The 20,744-nt window shown below is 37.2% G+C and overlaps 1 protein-coding gene across 3 annotated transcripts; it reads right to left on the reverse strand.

Annotated features, from left to right (window-relative positions):
* Positions 1-338: 338 nt before the first annotated feature.
* On the reverse strand, positions 339-15,374 carry tmx2b (thioredoxin-related transmembrane protein 2b). Of its 3 annotated transcripts, none has more exons than XM_062995336.1 (9): positions 15,132-15,216; positions 14,904-15,010; positions 7,802-7,862; positions 7,439-7,552; positions 4,278-4,354; positions 3,995-4,101; positions 3,177-3,242; positions 2,198-2,327; positions 339-534 (listed from the first exon to the last, which is right to left on the reverse strand). In XM_062995336.1, the coding sequence occupies exons 3-9, from the start codon at positions 7,842-7,844 to the stop codon at positions 358-360; spliced, it is 714 nt and encodes a 237-aa protein (XP_062851406.1). In that variant the 5' UTR covers positions 7,845-7,862; positions 14,904-15,010; positions 15,132-15,216; the 3' UTR covers positions 339-357. The 3 variants fall into 3 exon arrangements, with proteins under 3 accessions (XP_062851406.1, XP_062851407.1, XP_062851404.1); XM_062995337.1 differs by having other exon boundaries at positions 14,904-15,037; positions 15,132-15,203; XM_062995334.1 differs by lacking the exon at positions 14,904-15,010 and having other exon boundaries at positions 15,132-15,374.
* Positions 15,375-20,744: the final 5,370 nt, after the last annotated feature.

The following is a 20,744-nucleotide window of genomic DNA, read 5'->3' on the forward strand; positions in this document are numbered from 1 at the left end:
ATGGTAAGTGGAGCTGATAAAATGGACAGTGAGTGTAGAAACAAGCAGGTGGTTTTAATGTTATGGCTGAAAAAACAAACACTGTCAACAGCAGTCGTGTCAGAACACCTCCATCACTGAGACTCTGAATGATGTGGGCAGCTATCAGCTTTTAAACAGCGGTCATCATTAAACAAGATCGTATACGATATTAAATTAGTAATAGTACCGGGAATAAACAACAATATGACGCATTTAATTCTGTTCTCAGACGACTCTGCTGTGCCCGGTCCATCGCCGAAGTGGTTTATATATAAATATTAATATATATATATATATAAACCCCTCCGATTCCACAGTGATGCTCCAGTCCTCTCTTTATTTGTCCTTCTTGCTCTCCGTGTCCTGCTCCTGCACTTCAGCTTCAGGTTCCTCCTCCTCGGGCACCGGGGGGAACTGAGATTCGGGTTTGTCGCCCCTCTCTCCCTTCGTCTTGTTCAGCTTCTTCGACTTCTGGTACAGCTCGTTCAGGTTAAACTCTCTGATGATGTTCTCCTGAAGATTTGAAGTTACGAACAGGTTATATTTTAATAAACTGGCATCTAGTGTAAACCTAAAGTCCTGCTATAATATTTATTTATTAGGATTTTAACGTCATGTTTTACATTCATGACAGGAACGGTGCTTAGTCATCACACAAGATTCATCAGCTCACAAGTTTAATATCGAACACAGTCATGGACAATTCAGTGTCTCCAGTTCACCTCACTTGCACGTCTTTGGACCGTTGGAGGAAACCCACGCAGACACGGGGAGAACATGCAAACTCCTCACAGAAAGGACCCTTACCACTCCACCTGGGAATCGTCCACCCAGGACCTTCTTGCTGTTTGGTGACTGTTCTACCCACTTAGCCATCAAGCCACCCCAAATTCTTCAATAAAGCTTCCCGATAGACTTTAGTATGAAGCTCCGCCGCCACTTGTGGCTATAACAGGATCCACTCTTCAAGTAAAGCACTGATGCTGGGTGAGAAGACCTGGATTAAACCTGAGGTTCCTCTGACCCTACTGTATATTTAAGGTCTGACCAGTTTGTCCGTAAAGAGTTAAAAGCACATGATTTAATTTAAAAACTGGTTTTATTTAACTTTTAGCAGAACTAAGTAATTAGGAGGGATGTAAACATCTTTATTCTAGTCACACTAGTTCTAGGTACATTTATTACCAAACATGACGTCCCATTTGCGACAAATACACATTATAGAACAGTTCCCACCAGAAAAATGATCTTAAATGGCATTAAAAGCATTAAGTTTTAGTTTTTTTATACAGTACACCTCAGTACAGTGTACCTATGGTACTGTGCATGCTCTTTTATATACCTCGAACCAATATTTATCCTCAATGCAGGAGTTTAAAGGGACAGATAAGTAAAATGTCCCAAGTATCTCTGCTTCAACTCTTAATCATGTTGCTTTGCGCCAAAAAGCAAAAACAAACATGCAGGGAGAGCCAGAAAATGTATAAATAAAAACGTTATGTCATTATTGAACCCAATTATAAAGCCTCAAGGATGCCAGAACAGCCCCAGTCTCCATCAAATCAGCTTATTATTTATACTTCACATTACTGTAACGAGCGGTAAAATATGCCAGGCCACTACCACTGATATCGAGGGGTTCGAATCCGAGTGGTTCTATCGGCCAGTCGGGTCCGAACATATCGTAGCCCAGCACATGCACCGTGGCCTCCGAGCAAGAAGGTCCTGGGGGGGGTTCGACTCTCCGGCCTAGTGGCCAGTGTTCCAGGTGCTCCGGTTTCCTCCCACAGCCCAAAGACGTGCAATCAGGCCAACTGGAGGCACTAAAGTGTGTGTGTGTGTGTGTGTGTGTGTGTGTGTGTGTCTGGGGTGTTTCCTGCCTTACACCCAATGAAACAGACCCACTTTGACCCTGACCAGGATAAATCAGTGGTAAAAACAGACAATAAAAGCATTTCACATTGCTGATCTTCTTAGAAGGACTTCAAATGGGTCAAAATGAATTATAAAAGTACAGAGGAACCTTGATTTAACGGATTTCAGATTTAACAGACAACATCTGGAAAACCGAACGACGCCTGCTTACATAATGAAACTCTGCTGGTTGTAATTTGTGGGGTTTCTTTTCGAGCATCATATTATAATAAAATAAAAGAGCTGTGTGTGGAATCCTCACCTCAGTGAAGCTCCAGGAGACTGCTCTTCCTTTCTTGTCCACTTGAGGGCGCCTCATGACCTCTTCGCCTCCCTGAAAGAGAACCAGCGTGGGCAGCTGCTTGGACAGAGGAGACGTGCTCACCTTGTACCTGAGAACACGAATGGATTAACGCCTTTAGTGTCATTGGCACTGTCGCCTCACAGCACGAAGGTCCTGGGTCCCACAGTCTAAAAACATGCGGCCGGGTTAACTGGAGACACTGGATCGACCTGTAGGTACCCGGCCGCTAGGATGCGCCGTAGTGCCGGTCCCAAGCCCGGATAAACAGGGAGGGTCGTGTCAGGAAGGGCGTCCGGGGTAACGTAAAAACTGCCAAATCGAGTATCTCTAATTAGTCCGATTGTTTGTCTTTTTTTGAGTTGTGGGAGGAAACCCACATGGACACAGGGAGAACATGCAAATTCCACACAGAAAACACCTGGACTGCTCCACCTGAGGGGCAAAAGTTTTGTCTTCACATACAGCAAGAAAATATGATTTGCTTGTTAGGATTTTAACGTCATGTTTTACTTTGGTTACATTCATGGCTTCTTCTGTACTGTGGGAGGAAACCGGAGCGCCCGGAGGAAACCCCCCCCCCAAGCAATTGAGATTTAAGGGCCGATGTCAGGGGCCCAACAAGGGCAACCCCTTAACCGCTGAGCTACCCACTGCCCCAATATACACATTTGTACCAAACTGTGAATAAAACATTCAGTCTGTTTTACCAGCGCATTAACCTGGTCAGGGTCACAGTGGGTCTAATTCACTGGACACACACACACACACACACACACACACACGGCAACTTTAGTATCTCCAATTGTTTGTATTCATTGCCAGATTGTTTGTCTTTGTACCGTCAGAGGAGATCCACACAGACACGGGGAGAACATGCAAACTCCACACAGAAAAGGACCCCCCCCCATCCCATAAGAGCATAAATACAGACACTTACCTCTTGGACACCTCGCTGTAGCGCCCGACGTCCACTTTTCCGAACTTGAGTCCGGCACAGTTGTACCTTTGTGGTAAGTGGACAGTAATGAGGACACAAAACTGTGAGATGCATTATACAGTATTAGTGCGTTATATACACCGATCAGCCATAACATTAGAACCACCTCCTTGTTCCTACACTCGCTGTCCCGTTTTATCAGCTCCACTTACCATATAGGAGCACTTTGTAGTTCTACAATCACTGACTGTAGTCCGTCTGTTTCTCTGCATGCTTTTTAACCCTCTTTCATGCTGTTCTTCAATGGTCAGGACCCCCACAGAGCAGGTATTATTTAGGTGGTGGATCATTCTCAGCGCTGCAGTGACACTGACATGGTGGTGGTGTGTTAGTGTGTGTTGTGCTGGTATGAGTGGATCAGACACAGCAGCGCTGCTGGACTGAGAATCGTCCACCAACCAAACTCAAACAGCGGCGATAGATGAGCGATCGTCTCCGACTTCACATCTACGAGGTGGACCGACTAGGTAGGAGCGTCTGATAGAGTGGACAGTGAGTGGACACGGTGTTTAAAAACTCGTACCAGCACAACACACACTAACACACCACCACCATGTCAGTGTCACTGCAGTGCTGAGAATCATCCACCACCTAAATAATACCTGCTCTGTGGTGGTCCCGAAAGCAGGTTAAAAAAAGCATGTAGAGAAACAGATGGACTACAGTCAGTAATTGTAGAACTACAAAGGTGTTTCTATATGGTGAGTGGGTAAGTGGAGTGTAGAAACAAGGAGGTGGTTGTAATGGCTGGTTCTTACTTCAGGGACAGATCAGCGTAGACGGATGCAAACGACTGGCACTCGGTAGACCAGTTAGCGAAGAACTCGACGATCCAGGTCACCCGACCGTCTCTCTCCAGCTCTTCCTACAACAAAATGTAAGTATGACGCATCAACTGGGTGTATTATTAAGCACTGTACATGATCCTACACTCCCGAGAAGAGGGCGTGTCTAAAATCGTTCTTATCAGAATCCTCTCTGCTGAGGCAGTAGGCAGCTCACTGGGTTTCCAGACAGGTAGGTGATAAGATAAGTGCTTACGTCTATGGTCTTGTCACTGAAGTACTTGATGTACTCTGGGCCCATGTAGAGCGGAGGCTTGCAGGTCATGAGCAACACTAGAGTACAAGAATAAGGACTTAGTATACAGTACTGTTAGTGCGTCAAGTATTGAGCATTCATCACAATTGCATTTAGATGTAAGCAAATAAGTAAACGTGTGGTTCCTTAACAGTAACTAATCCACCTATATGTATATCAACATGAAGAACATACTAGGGATGATCAAGACTAGAGATGGGACGATCGATCGGCTACGAATCGGTATCGGACGATTTTTAATCGAAATATGCTATCGGCGATCGGCCGATATTTCCTAAGAGTAGCCGATCCGATCGTGTGATATATAAAAGATCGTGTTAAGTTAACAGCTCAGTGGATCGATCCAGACGCCAACCATCACATCACCATTCATCAACCATCGTACAGAAACCACAGTGAAAGCTCTTCACGACCTAAAATAACATCATTAACTTTGTGCATCGTACATACGATGTAATTTTGCTGATTGTAATATTTACTTTAAAAAGATAATTCAACCCGGTCACATCTGAGTGGATTCTATCAGCACGTTATATAAACTCCTGGTTCACTTTGGTAAATCGTAAGCGGTTCTTACTTGTGATGTAGATGAGAACAGAAAACGTTACAGAGCCAATCGGAGGCAAAAGTTTATTCATTAGCAAATTCGTTAGTTCAGGATCATCTGCTGAACTTTTAGCTCCAGAGACGGAACGAGTCTGACGGTCGGTTACAGATCTGTGGTAATAACAGTGTAATGAAGCTTTTTAATGTAAGAGAGTCACACAGAATGTTCTGTAGTAGCTGGTGTTTATTTAAAACCACGACATTTAATTAATAACAGTAAACACGGAGAGATAACCGAGAAGAGAAACTTACGCTTCACATAAAACGAATCAACTCATGAATCAATGACTCACTTATAGCGATACTGTGAACAAAGCGTATCTTCTAAAGACACAAACACACACACACACGCTGCTCCGGTTTATCTTCACTGTGAGGCTCTTTTTAAGTTTATTTATTTTATTTACTGCTAAACCTCCCACCCCGACCCCGATCGGAATCGGCTATCGGCCGATGTCCCTGAAAGGAGATCGGAGATCGGTGCCAAAAACCCCGATCGGTACATCTCTAATCAAGACACTTTTTAACTGATCGGTATGGGCTTGACTGAGCCCGATCCTAAGACCGATCCTTCGTTTTACGTCAGCGGTCAAGCAGGTGTCGTGAACGGAGAGTCCAACAGCGAAGTGTGACGTCTTCACGAGGCGGTGGGAGCAGAGCTGCGTTCATTACTGTAGAATTTTACTGTCTATACGGTGTGTGAGTCCAGGATCACTCCGGCTTACAAAACAATCACTTTTAATCCCAGTATGAAAACTTCAGGGAGCATAACATACAGCACGAGTTACAAGACTGAACGACCTCTCAGTATCGAGCACTCCGATTGGCTTAGTTACAACATGCCTACAAGTACGGTGGCTCATAAACAAACCAGATATCATTTAACCAAACGATCTACCAATCTGATACGGCACCTAAAAAATAAACACTCGGCCGAATACAGCGAGTTTATTATTATAGGATGAGAAGAGGAACCGGCTGTTCACTAACACGGCAGAGATGCTGATTTTCCTCAGAAAGAACCTTCACTTCATTTTGAGTGTTCTAGTGTTACTGCTACAATGCTGCACTACGTTTGTTTACTTTTATTTTGTAATAATAAAAGAACATTAAGCAATAGTTTGGATGCAGCATTTTTCCCTACAGCACTGCAGAGCTATTCAGGTGTTAAACATGTACACTGGATTAATGTGAATAACTGTAATGTAGTTGAAGTGTGCACTGTGTGAACAGTATTATCCAGTTCTTATCTAGACAATATCTAGAAAATACAAGTATCGGTTTGAGACTCGGTATCGGATCGGGATCAAAATTAATGATCGGGATCGGGATCAAAATTAATGATCGGGATTGGGAACAAAAAAACGTGATCGGGACATCACTAGAACATACCAAACTCCTTACAGGTGTGACCTTTGAAAACAGGCTCTCTCTTTTTCACTGAATTAAGACCCACCCTCGGTGCGCATGTGCTACTTTTAGGTACAAACGTACTAAAGATGCTTCAAAGCTTTTTTTTTTTTATAATGAACGATGGAACTTCTACACAATAAAAACACAAACTGAAGCTGTTTAGTATCAAACTCGGCTTGAGCAGAGCGCTAAACGTCATCGGAGTGTGAATCTGAGCCGAATCTGCATCTGTGTGGAATAAGCGTCAGATCCAGGGTTACAGCTCCACGTGTATCTGTGTTTATCTGGATTCTCCTCCCTGTTTCACTTTTAAACTCGTGTTACAGCTCCAGCTTCTGAGAAATTGTGAGACTAAAACACTTATCGATAAAAATAAAGCTTAACGTGGTTTAATGTAGTAAAAGAAGGAGACAGGAGCACTAAACTTCTCTTCATTATTACTGCTCATAAGTTCCTCCACTAATCACATTCCTCACTCGCTGTTTTACTACAATAAGTCACGCTAAGTCTTGTTCGTACGACCCGAGTCGCTTTTACAGCCTCATATCAAACAGTTCGTCTCATTGGAGGAGCTTTGAAAAGACCAGAATGAGGTAAGACTCCACTCCTCATGTGCACTGGTTACTCTTCCTTGGACTAATCCTTGCATCCACTTGACCCTTTTTGGAGATGCTCCTTAGAGCCCTTATGCTAGACCATCACATTAACTACAAGAACTGACTTTTCAAATGACATTTAAACAAGATAATCATCATTATTCAGAGGTTTTAATGTATTATTATAAGTAACCGCGCCCTCAATTGAGTAAGAGTGCATCAAACAAGTGTGGCCAATGCCCACCACTGGTCCAGTAAAATACTTACAATATTAGTGATGATTACCAGATTAAAGAGGGAGCTGAGAGGTAAAGAGCTTCACTACAGGTTTTCACACTAAGAAATCAGATCAGGGGTTTAAGTGCATGTAAACACACTCCATAAATCCAGCCACGCACTGTGATCAATCCCATGTTGTCTCCTAAAAGAAAGAAAACTGTGAGATTATGGACATGCTGTGGTTTAAACCCGTATGTGTTTACTGACCGATGCACAGAGTCAGGTAGAGCAGTCCCATCCGAATATCCAGTCTGAAGAACAGGATCACGTTGGCCACCTTAGAGAAGAGGATGATGTTCCCCACGTGCTGTTCGACCGTTACTGAGCGGGAATAAAACAAAGAGGTGAAGGGGGTTAGGTGGGTACGATAAACACTACAACCAGCCCAACAAGCTCAAGGGTCCTTAAAGCACAACTGCTCGTGGGGACTCCAGTGTTTACAGTAAACAGGTCTGTTATTTGGGGCCACAAAGCAAAAACTGATACTGGACTAAAAGCTGATGAATTCTGTGTTGTCATTATAATAAACCATGTTTATATGTAAATAAATAAGGTTAAATAGAGACTTACTCGCTCTCCTGTTCTTCATCATGACTATAGCGCTTAGAAACATCAATATCTCCACCTCTCTCTGTAACACAAAATACAAACATGAAACCCAAATAAACTGTGTTTAAAGGTAGCACATTCAAGTAATATAGATCACATTAATACTAATACAGACCATATTAATACTAATATAGACCATATTAAACTAATATAGATCATATTAATACTAATACAGCCCATGTTAGTACAATATAGACCATATTAAACTAATATAGACCATATTAATACTAATACAGACCATATTAATACTAATATAGACCATATTAAACTAATATAGATCATATTAATACTAATACAGCCCATGTTAGTACAATATAGACCATATTAAACTAATATAGACCATATTAAACTAATATAGACCATATTAAACTAATATAGACCATATTAATACTAATACAGACCATATTAAACTAATATAGACCATATTAATACTAATATAGACCATATTAAACTAATATAGACCATATTAAACTAATATAGACCATATTAAACTAATATAGACCATATTAAACTAATATAGACCATATTAATACTAATACAGACCATATTAAACTAATATAGACCATATTAAACTAATATAGACCATATTAAACTAATATAGACCATATTAAACTAATAAAGACCATATTAAACTAATATAGACCATATTAATACTAATACAGCCCATGTTTGTACTAATAAAGACCATATTAAACTAATAAAGACCATATTAAACTAATATAGACCATATTAAACTAATATAGACCATATTAATACTAATATAGACCATATTAATACTAATATAGACCATATTAAACTAATAAAGACCATATTAAACTAATAAAGACCATATTAAACTAATATAGACCATATTAATACTAATATAGACCATATTAATACTAATATAGACCATATTAAACTAATAAAGACCATATTAAACTAATATAGATCATATTAATACTAATAAAGACCATATTAAACTAATAAAGACCATATTAAACTAATATAGACCATATTAAACTAATAAAGACCATATTAAACTAATATAGACCATATTAATACTAATATAGACCATATTAATACTAATATAGACCATATTAAACTAATAAAGACCATATTAAACTAATATAGACCATATTAAACTAATATAGACCATATTAATACTAATAAAGACCATATTAAACTAATAAAGACCATATTAAACTAATATAGACCATATTAATACTAATATAGACCATATTAAACTAATATAGACCATATTAATACTAATATAGACCATATTAAACTAATAAAGACCATATTAAACTAATATAGATCATATTAATACTAATAAAGACCATATTAAACTAATAAAGACCATATTAAACTAATATAGACCATATTAAACTAATAAAGACCATATTAAACTAATATAGACCATATTAATACTAATATAGACCATATTAATACTAATATAGACCATATTAAACTAATAAAGACCATATTAAACTAATATAGACCATATTAAACTAATATAGACCATATTAATACTAATAAAGACCATATTAAACTAATAAAGACCATATTAAACTAATATAGACCATATTAAACTAATAAAGACCATATTAAACTAATATAGACCATATTAATACTAATATAGACCATATTAATACTAATATAGACCATATTAAACTAATAAAGACCATATTAAACTAATATAGATCATATTAATACTAATAAAGACCATATTAAACTAATAAAGACCATATTAAACTAATATAGACCATATTAAACTAATAAAGACCATATTAAACTAATATAGACCATATTAATACTAATATAGACCATATTAATACTAATATAGACCATATTAAACTAATAAAGACCATATTAAACTAATAAAGACCATATTAAACTAATATAGACCATATTAATACTAATATAGACCATATTAATACTAATATAGACCATATTAAACTAATAAAGACCATATTAAACTAATATAGATCATATTAATACTAATAAAGACCATATTAAACTAATATAGACCATATTAAACTAATATAGACCATATTAAACTAATATAGACCATATTAAACTAATAAAGACCATATTAAACTAATAAAGACCATATTAAACTAATATAGACCATATTAATACTAATACAGCCCATGTTTGTACTAATAAAGACCATATTAAACTAATAAAGACCATATTAAACTAATATAGACCATATTAATACTAATACAGCCCATGTTTGTACTAATAAAGACCATATTAAACTAATAAAGACCATATTAAACTAATATAGACCATATTAATACTAATACAGCCCATGTTTGTACTAATAAAGACCATATTAAACTAATAAAGACCATATTAAACTAATAAAGACCATATTAAACTAATATAGACCATATTAATACTAATATAGACCATATTAATACTAATACAGCACGTTAGTACAAATATAGCCCATGTTAGTACTAATATAGACCATATTAATATCAATAGACTATATTAGTATTAATATGATCTATATTAGTATTAATATAGTCTATTGATATTAATATGGTCTATATTAGTACTAACATGGGCTATATTTGTACTGTACAGCCCATGTTTGTACTAATAAAGACCATATTAAACTAATAAAGACCATATTAAACTAATAAAGACCATATTAATACTAATACAGCCCATGTTTGTACTAATAAAGACCATATTAAACTAATATAGACCATATTAAACTAATATAGACCATATTAAACTAATAAAGCCCATGTTTGTACTAATAAAGACCATATTAATACTAATACAGCCCATGTTTGTACAATATAGACCATATTAAACTAATAAAGACCATATTAAACTAATAATATTAAACTAATATAGACCATATTAAACTAATAAAGACCATATTAAACTAATAAAGACCATATTAAACTAATAAAGACCATATTAAACTAATAAAGACCATATTAAACTAATAAAGACCATATTAAACTAATAAAGACCATATTAAACTAATATAGACCATATTAAACTAATAAAGCCCATGTTTGTACTAATAAAGACCATATTAAACTAATATAGACCATATTAAACTAATAAAGACCATATTAATACTAATACAGCCCATGTTTGTACTAATAAAGACCATATTAAACTAATATAGACCATATTAAACTAATAAAGCCCATGTTTGTACTAATAAAGACCATATTAATACTAATACAGCCCATGTTTGTACAATATAGACCATATTAAACTAATAAAGACCATATTAAACTAATAAAGACCCTATTAAACTAATAAAGACCATATTAAACTAATAATATTAAACTAATATAGACCATATTAAACTAATAAAGACCATATTAAACTAATAAAGACCATATTAAACTAATAAAGACCATATTAAACTAATAAAGACCATATTAAACTAATATAGACCATATTAAACTAATAAAGACCATATTAAACTAATAAAGACCATATTAAACTAATAAAGACCATATTAAACTAATACAGACCATATTAAACTAATAAAGACCATATTAAACTAATAAAGACCATATTAAACTAATATAGACCATATTAAACTAATAAAGACCATATTAAACTAATAAAGACCATATTAAACTAATACAGACCATATTAAACTAATAAAGACCATATTAAACTAATAAAGACCATATTAAACTAATAAAGACCATATTAAACTAATAAAGACCATATTAAACTAATATAGACCATATTAATACTAATACAGCCCATGTTAGTACAATATAGACCATATTAAACTAATAAAGACCATATTAAACTAATAAAGACCATATTAAACTAATAAAGACCCTATTAAACTAATAAAGACCATATTAAACTAATAAAGACCATATTAAACTAATATAGACCATATTAAACTAATATAGACCATATTAATACTAATAAAGACCATATTAAACTAATAAAGACCATATTAAACTAATATAGACCATATTAAACTAATAAAGACCATATTAAACTAATAAAGACCATATTAAACTAATAAAGACCATATTAAACTAATAAAGACCCTATTAAACTAATAAAGACCATATTAAACTAATAAAGACCATATTAAACTAATATAGACCATATTAAACTAATATAGACCATATTAAACTAATATAGACCATATTAATACTAATACAGCACGTTAGTACAAATATAGCCCATGTTAGTACTAATATATCATATTTCTATATAAAGAATGTTTAAAGTGAACCCTAAAATATAACTACAGCTAGAGCAATTGTAACATATAGTACTTAAGAAACCTTCTTTGTTCAGTGTCTTTTCTGTGTTTAGTTCTAGATGTGCATTATCAGTCTCCGAGTCTCTGTTTTGGTTTTGTTTTTGTCATTCTATGTTATATTTTGTTCACTTCGTCAATAAATGTTCAACGGTTATTTGTGTATTACAGTGGTCACATATCGGTGGGGGGGGCGGCACGGTGGCTCACAGCACGAAGGTCCTGCTTCTTCAAAACAACCAAGCCATAAATTATTATTCTGCTACTGAAAAGGAAGTCATTGTATAGTGGATAATAATTATTATTATTATTATAATTGCAGACTCACTGGTGTAAACGTGTATTATAATACAGCTGAGCATCAGAACTACAGAAGAAATTACTTCAAGAAACCATGAATGCGCTCTACTGACTTTTTCATCATGTTAAAGATTATTTTTAATAGTAATTTCATCTTTAGACTCAAAGTGATCTCCATGATCCCTGTCTGAACCTGAAAAGTAGAACCTGGTTGTAGGCCTGAAACGATTCCTCGAGAAACTCGAGTTATTCGATTACTAAAAATCATCTATTCAAATCGTTTCATCCACACGACCATATACAGCTCACGGTGTTTCGCACGGACGACTCTCACTTTTGCACAGGTGGACAGGTGACGTGAAGAAGCCGAGGGCTGCGTCCCAAATCTCACACTTAAACTGTACCTAACGGGACTTAAACCGGGTACTTCTCGCGTACAGTTTAACGAATACTACGTATCTGTACACGCTCGCCGCTCCTGCGTACTGTTCAGTATGAAAGTGGCGATTTGAAACACAGCCGAGATTTGATAACGCGGACTGTGTACATTTCAAAAGTGATATGATTTATTTTTGTCTTTGCATTTTAGTAATGTTCTCTTTAAACTGTCCTGTATGCGAGGAATAAAAATCTGCAGTTTAAGAGACGTCTTATTTAACCTTATATGTATTTATTTTAAGCAAAAGTATTTCTTATCCGATTAATCGACTAACAGAGGTGCAACCAGGTAGGACTGCAGCTATCGATTATTTTGTAATCAAGTATTCTATCTATTATTCCAGCAATTAATCGGGTGTTCTATCGATTATTTCAGCGATTAATCGAGTATTCTATCGTTTGTTCCGGTGATTAATCGGGTATTCTATCAATTATTCCAGCGATTAATCGAGTATTCTGGAATAGAAATGTAGTTTAAGAGACGTCTTATTTAACCTTATATGTATTTATTTTAAGCAAAAGTATTTCTTATCCGATTAATCGACTAACAGAGGTGCAACCAGGTAGGACTGCAGCTATCGATTATTTTGTAATCAAGTATTCTATCTATTATTCCAGCAATTAATCGGGTGTTCTATCGATTATTTCAGCGATTAATCGAGTATTCTATCGTTTGTTCCGGTGATTAATCGGGTATTCTATCAATTATTCCAGCGATTAATCGAGTATTCTGGAATAGAAATGTAGTTTAAGAGACGTCTTATTTAACCTTATATGTATTTATTTTAAGCAAAAGTATTTCTTATCCGATTAATCGACTAACAGAGGTGCAAACCAGGTAGGACTGCAGCTATCGATTATTTTGTAATCAAGTATTCTATCGATTATTCCAGCGATTAATCGGGTGTTATATCGTTTATTCCAGAGATTAATAGAGTATTCTGGAATAGAAATGTAGTTTAAGAGACGTCTTATTTAACCTTATATGTATTTATTTTAAGCAAAAGTATTTCATATCCGATTAATCGACTAACAGAGGTGCAAACCAGGTAGGACTGCAGCTATCGATTATTTTGTAATCAAGTATTCTATCGATTATTCCAGCGATTAATCGAGTATTCTGGAATAGAACTGTAGTTTAAGAGACGTCTTATTTAACCTAATATGTATTTATTTTGAGCAAAAGTATGTATTATCCGATTAATCGACCAACAGAGGTGCAACCGGGTAGGACTGCAGCTATCGATTATTTTGTAATCAAGTATTCTATCGATTATTCCAGCGATTAATTGGGTATTCTATCGATTATTTCAGCGATTAATCGAGTATTCTATCGTTTGTTCCGGTGATTAATCGAGTATTCTGGAATAGAAATGTAGTTTAAGAGACGTCTTATTTAACCTAATATGTATTTATTTTAAGCAAACGTATGTCTTATCCGATTAATCGACCAACAGAGGTGCAACCGGGTAGGACTGCAGCTATCGATTATTTTGTAATCAAGTATTCTATCGATTATTCCAGCTATTAATCGGGTATTCTATCGATTATTCCAGCAAGTAATTGGGTATTCTGGAATAGAAATGTAGTTTAAGAGACGTCTTATTTAACCTTATATGTATTTATTTTAAGCAAAGGTAAGCAAAAGATTAATCGACTAACAGAGGTGCAACCGGGTAGGGCTGCAGCTATCGAATATTTTTGTAATCGAGTATTCTATCGATTATTCCAGCGATTAATCGAGTATTCTGGAATAGAAATGTAGTTTAAGAGACGTCTTATTTAACCTTATATGTATTTATTTTAAGCAAAAGTATTTCTTCTCCAATTAATCGATTAATCGACTAACAGAGGTGCAAACAGGTAGGGCTGCAGCTATCGAATATTTTTGTAATCGAGTATTCTATCGATTATTCCAGCGATTCATCGTTTATTCCTTTATTCTGTTAGATATAAACATTAAGCTTTTGCAGATTAATCATTCCCTAAACACTCAAACTGGGACCTGAGCTGGAATAAAACACATTTTATGCACTAAAACTGTCATTTATGGCCTGATCCATTCCACACCCAGGGTCATCTTCATCCTCAATCTATCCTCATCTTCATCCTCAATCTATCCTCATCCTCATGGCAGCATTGATGCATTGATGATCAGATTCTATGGTGCATCACAGCTAAAGAAACACACAGGTCGTGTACAGCTAAATGTAAACAATGTAAAATTCATTATTTAATTCACTTATTTACTCGTTTTATTCATGCATATGTACAAAAGAGTAGAAAGGTGTTCCAGACCCAGTCGAAGTCGCAGGGGTTTCCGTCCTCCCTCTGCGTCGAGAGATGTTCACAGATCCCCGGAGTTTTCCGCACCATCAAGAACGCCAGAGACATGAACAAAGACGCGACATAATAAGGCTTCAGCAGCCATTTATAAACCTGCGGTAGATGATAAAGGAAAGCGAACAGAGGCGTTAACAGCGCCATGTTTTCCACAGACTGGGTGAAGGAGCCGCTGTGCTGCTCGGTGACTGAATATATCAATCCACGTAATGTAACGGCAGTTAAAGGGACAGCGCGCGCAGAGGTCACTGCGGACGAGCACGAGCCTCCCGCCCCTTCCTCTGCTCACCACCAACCGCCACCTGAAGCCCCACTGCTCTTTCAAAATAAAAGCCCTGAACAACACTGTCCATTTTATTTTAGAAGCACTTTGTAGTTCTACAATCACTGACTGTAGTCCGGGTGTTTCTCTACGTGCTTTATTAGCCCCCTTTCATGCTGTTCTTCAATGCTCAGGACCACCACAGAGCAGGTATTATTTAGGTGGTGGATCATTCTCAGCACTGCAGTGTCACTGACATGGTGGACACAGCAGCGCTGTCACTGCTGGACTGAGAATCGTCCACCAACCAAAATATATCCAGCCAACAGCGCCCCGTGGGCAGCGTCCTGTGACCACTGATGAAGGTCTAGAAGATGAGCGACTCAAACGGCAGCAATAGATGAGCGCTCGTCTCTGACTTTACATCTACAAGGTGGACCGACTAGATAGGAGTGTCTAATAGAGTGGACAGTGAGTGGACACGGTGTTTAAATTCACTCATACCAGCACAACACACACTAACACACCACCACCATGTCAGTGTCACTGCAGTGCTGAGAATCATCCACCACCCAAATAATACCTGCTCTGTGGTGGTCCTGTGGCGGTCCTGACTTTTGAAGAACAGGGTGAAAGCAGGTTTAAAAAGCATGTAGAGAAACAGATGGACTACAGTCAGTAATTGTAGGACGACAAAGTGCTTCTATATGGTAAGTGGAGCTGATAAAATGGACAGTGAGTGTAGAAACAAGGAGGTGGTTTTAATGTTATGGCTGATCGGTGTCAATACAAGAAAACAAAATCACAAAACATAAATTACAAGATACAACAACTAGAGTAGTACGAGAGAACCAAAACAAAATGAGACAGGAAAGGAAAGAGATATGTTCATTAGCAGCATTTATAATGTTTTCAGAAAGATGAAAAATCTTGGCTGTCTTTTTATTACATTTACATTTTCTGCATTTAGCAGACGCTCTTATCCAGAGTGACGTACAGAAGAGCTTCCATAGTGATCATTTCATTACTCTAGTTTAATCAAACAACAGTCCAAGAACACAAATCTGCTAAGTGATTCAAAGTGTTTTGGTTTTGTTTGTTTTTTGCAAGAAATGAATTAGTATTAGTGAGTGTTAGTAAGTAAGTCAGCTTAAGTGTTTAGTAAAGTTTTTTAATCGTTTATTAAAGAGAGCAAGAGACTCAGATGTTCGGACGGACAGAGGAAGTTCATTCCACCACTTGGGTGCTAGAACAGAGAAGAGCCTTGATGCCCGTCTTCCTTTAGTGCTGGGTGGAGGATCAAGTCGAGCGAGACTAGTGGCTCGGAGGTTGCGTGGTACAGAGCGGGGTTTGATTAGATCTCGAAGGTAGCTTGGGGTCCATTTTTGGCTTTGTAGGCGAGCATCAGTGTTTTAAACTGAATGTGTGCAGCTACAGGAAGCCAGTGAGGAGAACGAAGCATTGGGGTGATGATGTGGCAGCAGTGGGGTGATGTGGCAGCGTTTAGGTTGGTTAAAAACCAGACGGGCAGCTGCATCTTGAATGAGCTGCAAGGGTTTAGTAGTGGACATAGGAGCTCCTGCCAGGAGGGAGTTGCAGTAGTCCAACCGTGAGATTACAGGTGATTGGACCAGAATCTGAGTGGCTCCCATGGAGAGAAACGGTCGAATCTTCCCGATGTTGTAAAGGAACATCAGACCATCTTGTCATGTTGGCTACATGAGGAGAGAAGGTCAGCTGGTTATCCAGGACGACACCAAGGCTTCTTACATTATCAGATGGTCTGATCCAGAGAGATGACCAGGTCCTGGGTTGGAGATTGATCTCCAGGAATGAGTAACAGCTCCGTCTTGCTGGGATTGAGTTTTAGATGATGAGCCGACATCCACTGTGAGATATCTCACAGACATGCTGAGATGCGAGCTGCGACTTTGTGTGTCTGAAGGAAGAAATGACAGAATGAGCTGAGTATCACCTGCATAGGAGTGGTAAATGAAGCCATTATTATATCGAATTATATCGAATATTAAGCAGGGAATCACTTCGCAACTTTAAGTCAATGATAAATAGTCAAAAGTTATGTTTATTTAAGGTTAATTTGGCTTTGTGTGAATGGAATTTTCCTAGCAGGCTTATAAGCTTTAAGGTATAAACAGTAGAAGAAAGACTATTCTGTATCAACCAAAATTAATAACACCAAAAATTTCAACAATAACACCTCATTCCAAAAGTTTGCTGAATAAGCCCAAGAATAAAACAAATGTGTAATCGTGTCCAGTTCAGAGTCACAGCACTATAGTTTGTTTATTAGGATTTTAACGTCAAGTTTTACACTTTGGTTCCATCCATGACAGAACAGGTTACTGGTTACACAAGATTCATCAGTTTATGTTCGGTGTCAGACGCCGTCGATTTTGTATCTCCAATTCACCTCACTTACACCTCTTTGTACTGTGGGAGGGCGACACATTAGCTCGGTGGGTAGCACTGTCGCCTCACAGCAAGAAGGTCCTGGGTTCGATCCCCAGATGGAGCCGTCCGGGTCCTTTCTGTGTGGAGTTTGCATGTTCTCCCCGTGTCTGTGTGGATTTCCTCCGGGAGCTCCGGTTTCCTCCCACAGTCCAAAGCCGTGCAAGTGAGGTGAACTGGAGACACAAAATTGTCCACGACTGTGTTTGATATTAAACTTGAACTGATGAATCTTGTGTAACCAGTAACTACCTGTTCTGTGATGAATGGAACCAAAGTGTGTAAAACATGACGTTTAAATCCTATAAATAAATAAATAAATATGTTTGGACTGTTGTCTACTTGAACTAAAGTAGGCAAATGTTTACAGTGAAAGCTCTTCTATAAATCGCACTGGGAATCAAACCCAGGACCTTCTCACTGGGAGGTGATACTTAGCCACGGTGCCACCATAGCATGGAGGCATTACAAGAGCTGGACTGAGTGGTTAATATTAGTGTTCAGTCATTTTTATATTATTTTCGATGCTTAGTGACAGAAGGGAACAGCACAGTCAGTCCATGGGTGTTACAGGTTTATCGACAAATTCATGCGACACAGGTACATTAAAACCAGAATCACAGTTGTCATCTTAATAATAAGACTCTGGAAATGCTGACTGTCACCCCAAACTAAATGACCAAATGTTCTAGATGTTCTGTGTTTCAGGCATGTTACAATTACAAAATAAAATAAAGTTGTTGATTAAAACAAGAGTTAACAAATCAGATTCTATTTTTAATGAATTCCAGAAATGCGGTGTATTGTGCATATTGTGTACAGTATTACTTTTTTATGTATTCATGAGCATAAAAATCATTTAAACAAAATGAAATTACGAAACCAAGTGCAAGTAAGATTAGATTAGATTCAACTTTATTGTGATTGTGCAGAGTAAACAAGTACAGAGACAATAAAATGCAGCAGCATCTAACCAGAAGTGCAAGATAGAGATTATTTACATATAATACATTTAAAGTGCAACAGTGACCAGTTAAGTGACATTAAGGAGACATATGTACTGTACATATATACAGTGCAGTATATATTTACAGAGTAAGTGATGAAAAGTAAGTAAGTAAACCTTTATTTATATAGCACTTTTCTTAGACAAGCTACAAAGTGCTTTACAATCAATAAGATATGATATAAACAAATAAAATACATATAAAACCAGAAAAACAACCCAGCTACATCCATGGGTTGAATAAAAACAGACATAAACCATCCAAACAGTGCAGTATATATTTACAGAGTAAGTAATGAAAAGTAAGTAAGTAAGTAAACCTTTATTTATATAGCACTTTTCTTAGACAAGTGCTTCACAATCAATAAGATACGATATAAACAAATAAAATACATATAAAACCAGAAAAACAACCCAGCTACATCCATGGGTGGAATACAAACAGACATAAACCACCCAAACAGTGCAGCTTCATCTAATAAACAATAAAACAGGAAACATCATCTAGAGTCCATTCTCAAAGGCTAAGGTATAAAAATATGTCTTAAGCTTTTTTAAAAAAATCTCACAGTCTCCCTTCCGTTTCCGCTTTGTCCTAGGGACAACTAAAAGCCCCTGACTGGAGGACCTCAGAGCCCTGGCACCGGAATACGGAACTAAGAGGTCAGAAATATATACTGGTCCATCACCATGCACCGCCTGGAATGTTAAAACCAAGATTTTGAACTGAACCCTAAAAGCAACAGGCAACCGGTGCAACGATGCCAGTATAGGGGTGATATGCTTCCGTCTTTTAGTCCTAGTGAGTACTCGGGCGGCTGCATTTTGGACAAAAGCAATAATAATCCTCTAAATCCTAAAAAAGTGACTAAAGTGACTAAGTATGAATATACATTATCGTTTGTGCTGGTGAAAAGTTGCATAAGATCATTTTATGTTCAGTCACACTGAGGGTCAGGGACATTCTGGACCATCAGCACATTTAGGACAGGTACTCATGTACAGTAATAATACTAGTTCTGGGATCACATATGTAAAAACATACCATTTCATAGGGTATCATGTAGTGGAAAAGCACCAATAGATGCACTACTGTATATGGTTATTTATTTCCATTGCCCAGTGACCCTTACTGTACACTCAGCGTTGCCACATGAGATCTTGCCACAAAAATCCCAAGACTGAACTAAACATCCCAAGTAACTGAAAACCACAAAACTGAAGGTCCCAAGTCGATCCCCCAGATCCCAAGGAGTGGCAACACTGTACACCAAGCAGGCTGTGTGGGTCAAGTGAGAAACAAGACAGACCTTGTGACTACTTAAACAAAATCGTCAAAGTAGTGAGACAACACAAGCGCCATATTTAAAACAAAATTGCAACAGAATTTTATTAAAACAGTGTCAAGATTAACAGAAAATTAAGCACCACAACAACTGCTACTGCTGTACAGTTACGTGGTGTATTTGCTCTCATCTCCTACTTTAACAAGTATTTTTGTGCAAATGGAAATGGATGGTAGGACAATTGGTACGGTACAGTACAGAGAATTCTGAATTTAGACTCCATAATTCCATAATCTATGGTAGGTAAAGCGCAAAGGAAAGGTAGTTTGATGCACTGTCAACAGACCTGTTCTATATTCAGTTGTAGAATCTACCACAATACTAAATATTCCACAGTCGACTGTCAGTGGTATTATAACAAAGTGAAAGTGATTGGGAACGACAGCAACCCAGCACCAAGTGTTACCACGTAAAATGACAGAGCGGTCAGCGGATACTGAGGAACATAGTGCGCAGAGGTCACCAACTTTCTGCAGAGTCGATCG

This window comes from Trichomycterus rosablanca, chromosome 5, assembly GCF_030014385.1.
Source record: "Trichomycterus rosablanca isolate fTriRos1 chromosome 5, fTriRos1.hap1, whole genome shotgun sequence".
NCBI lineage: Eukaryota > Metazoa > Chordata > Actinopteri > Siluriformes > Trichomycteridae > Trichomycterus > Trichomycterus rosablanca.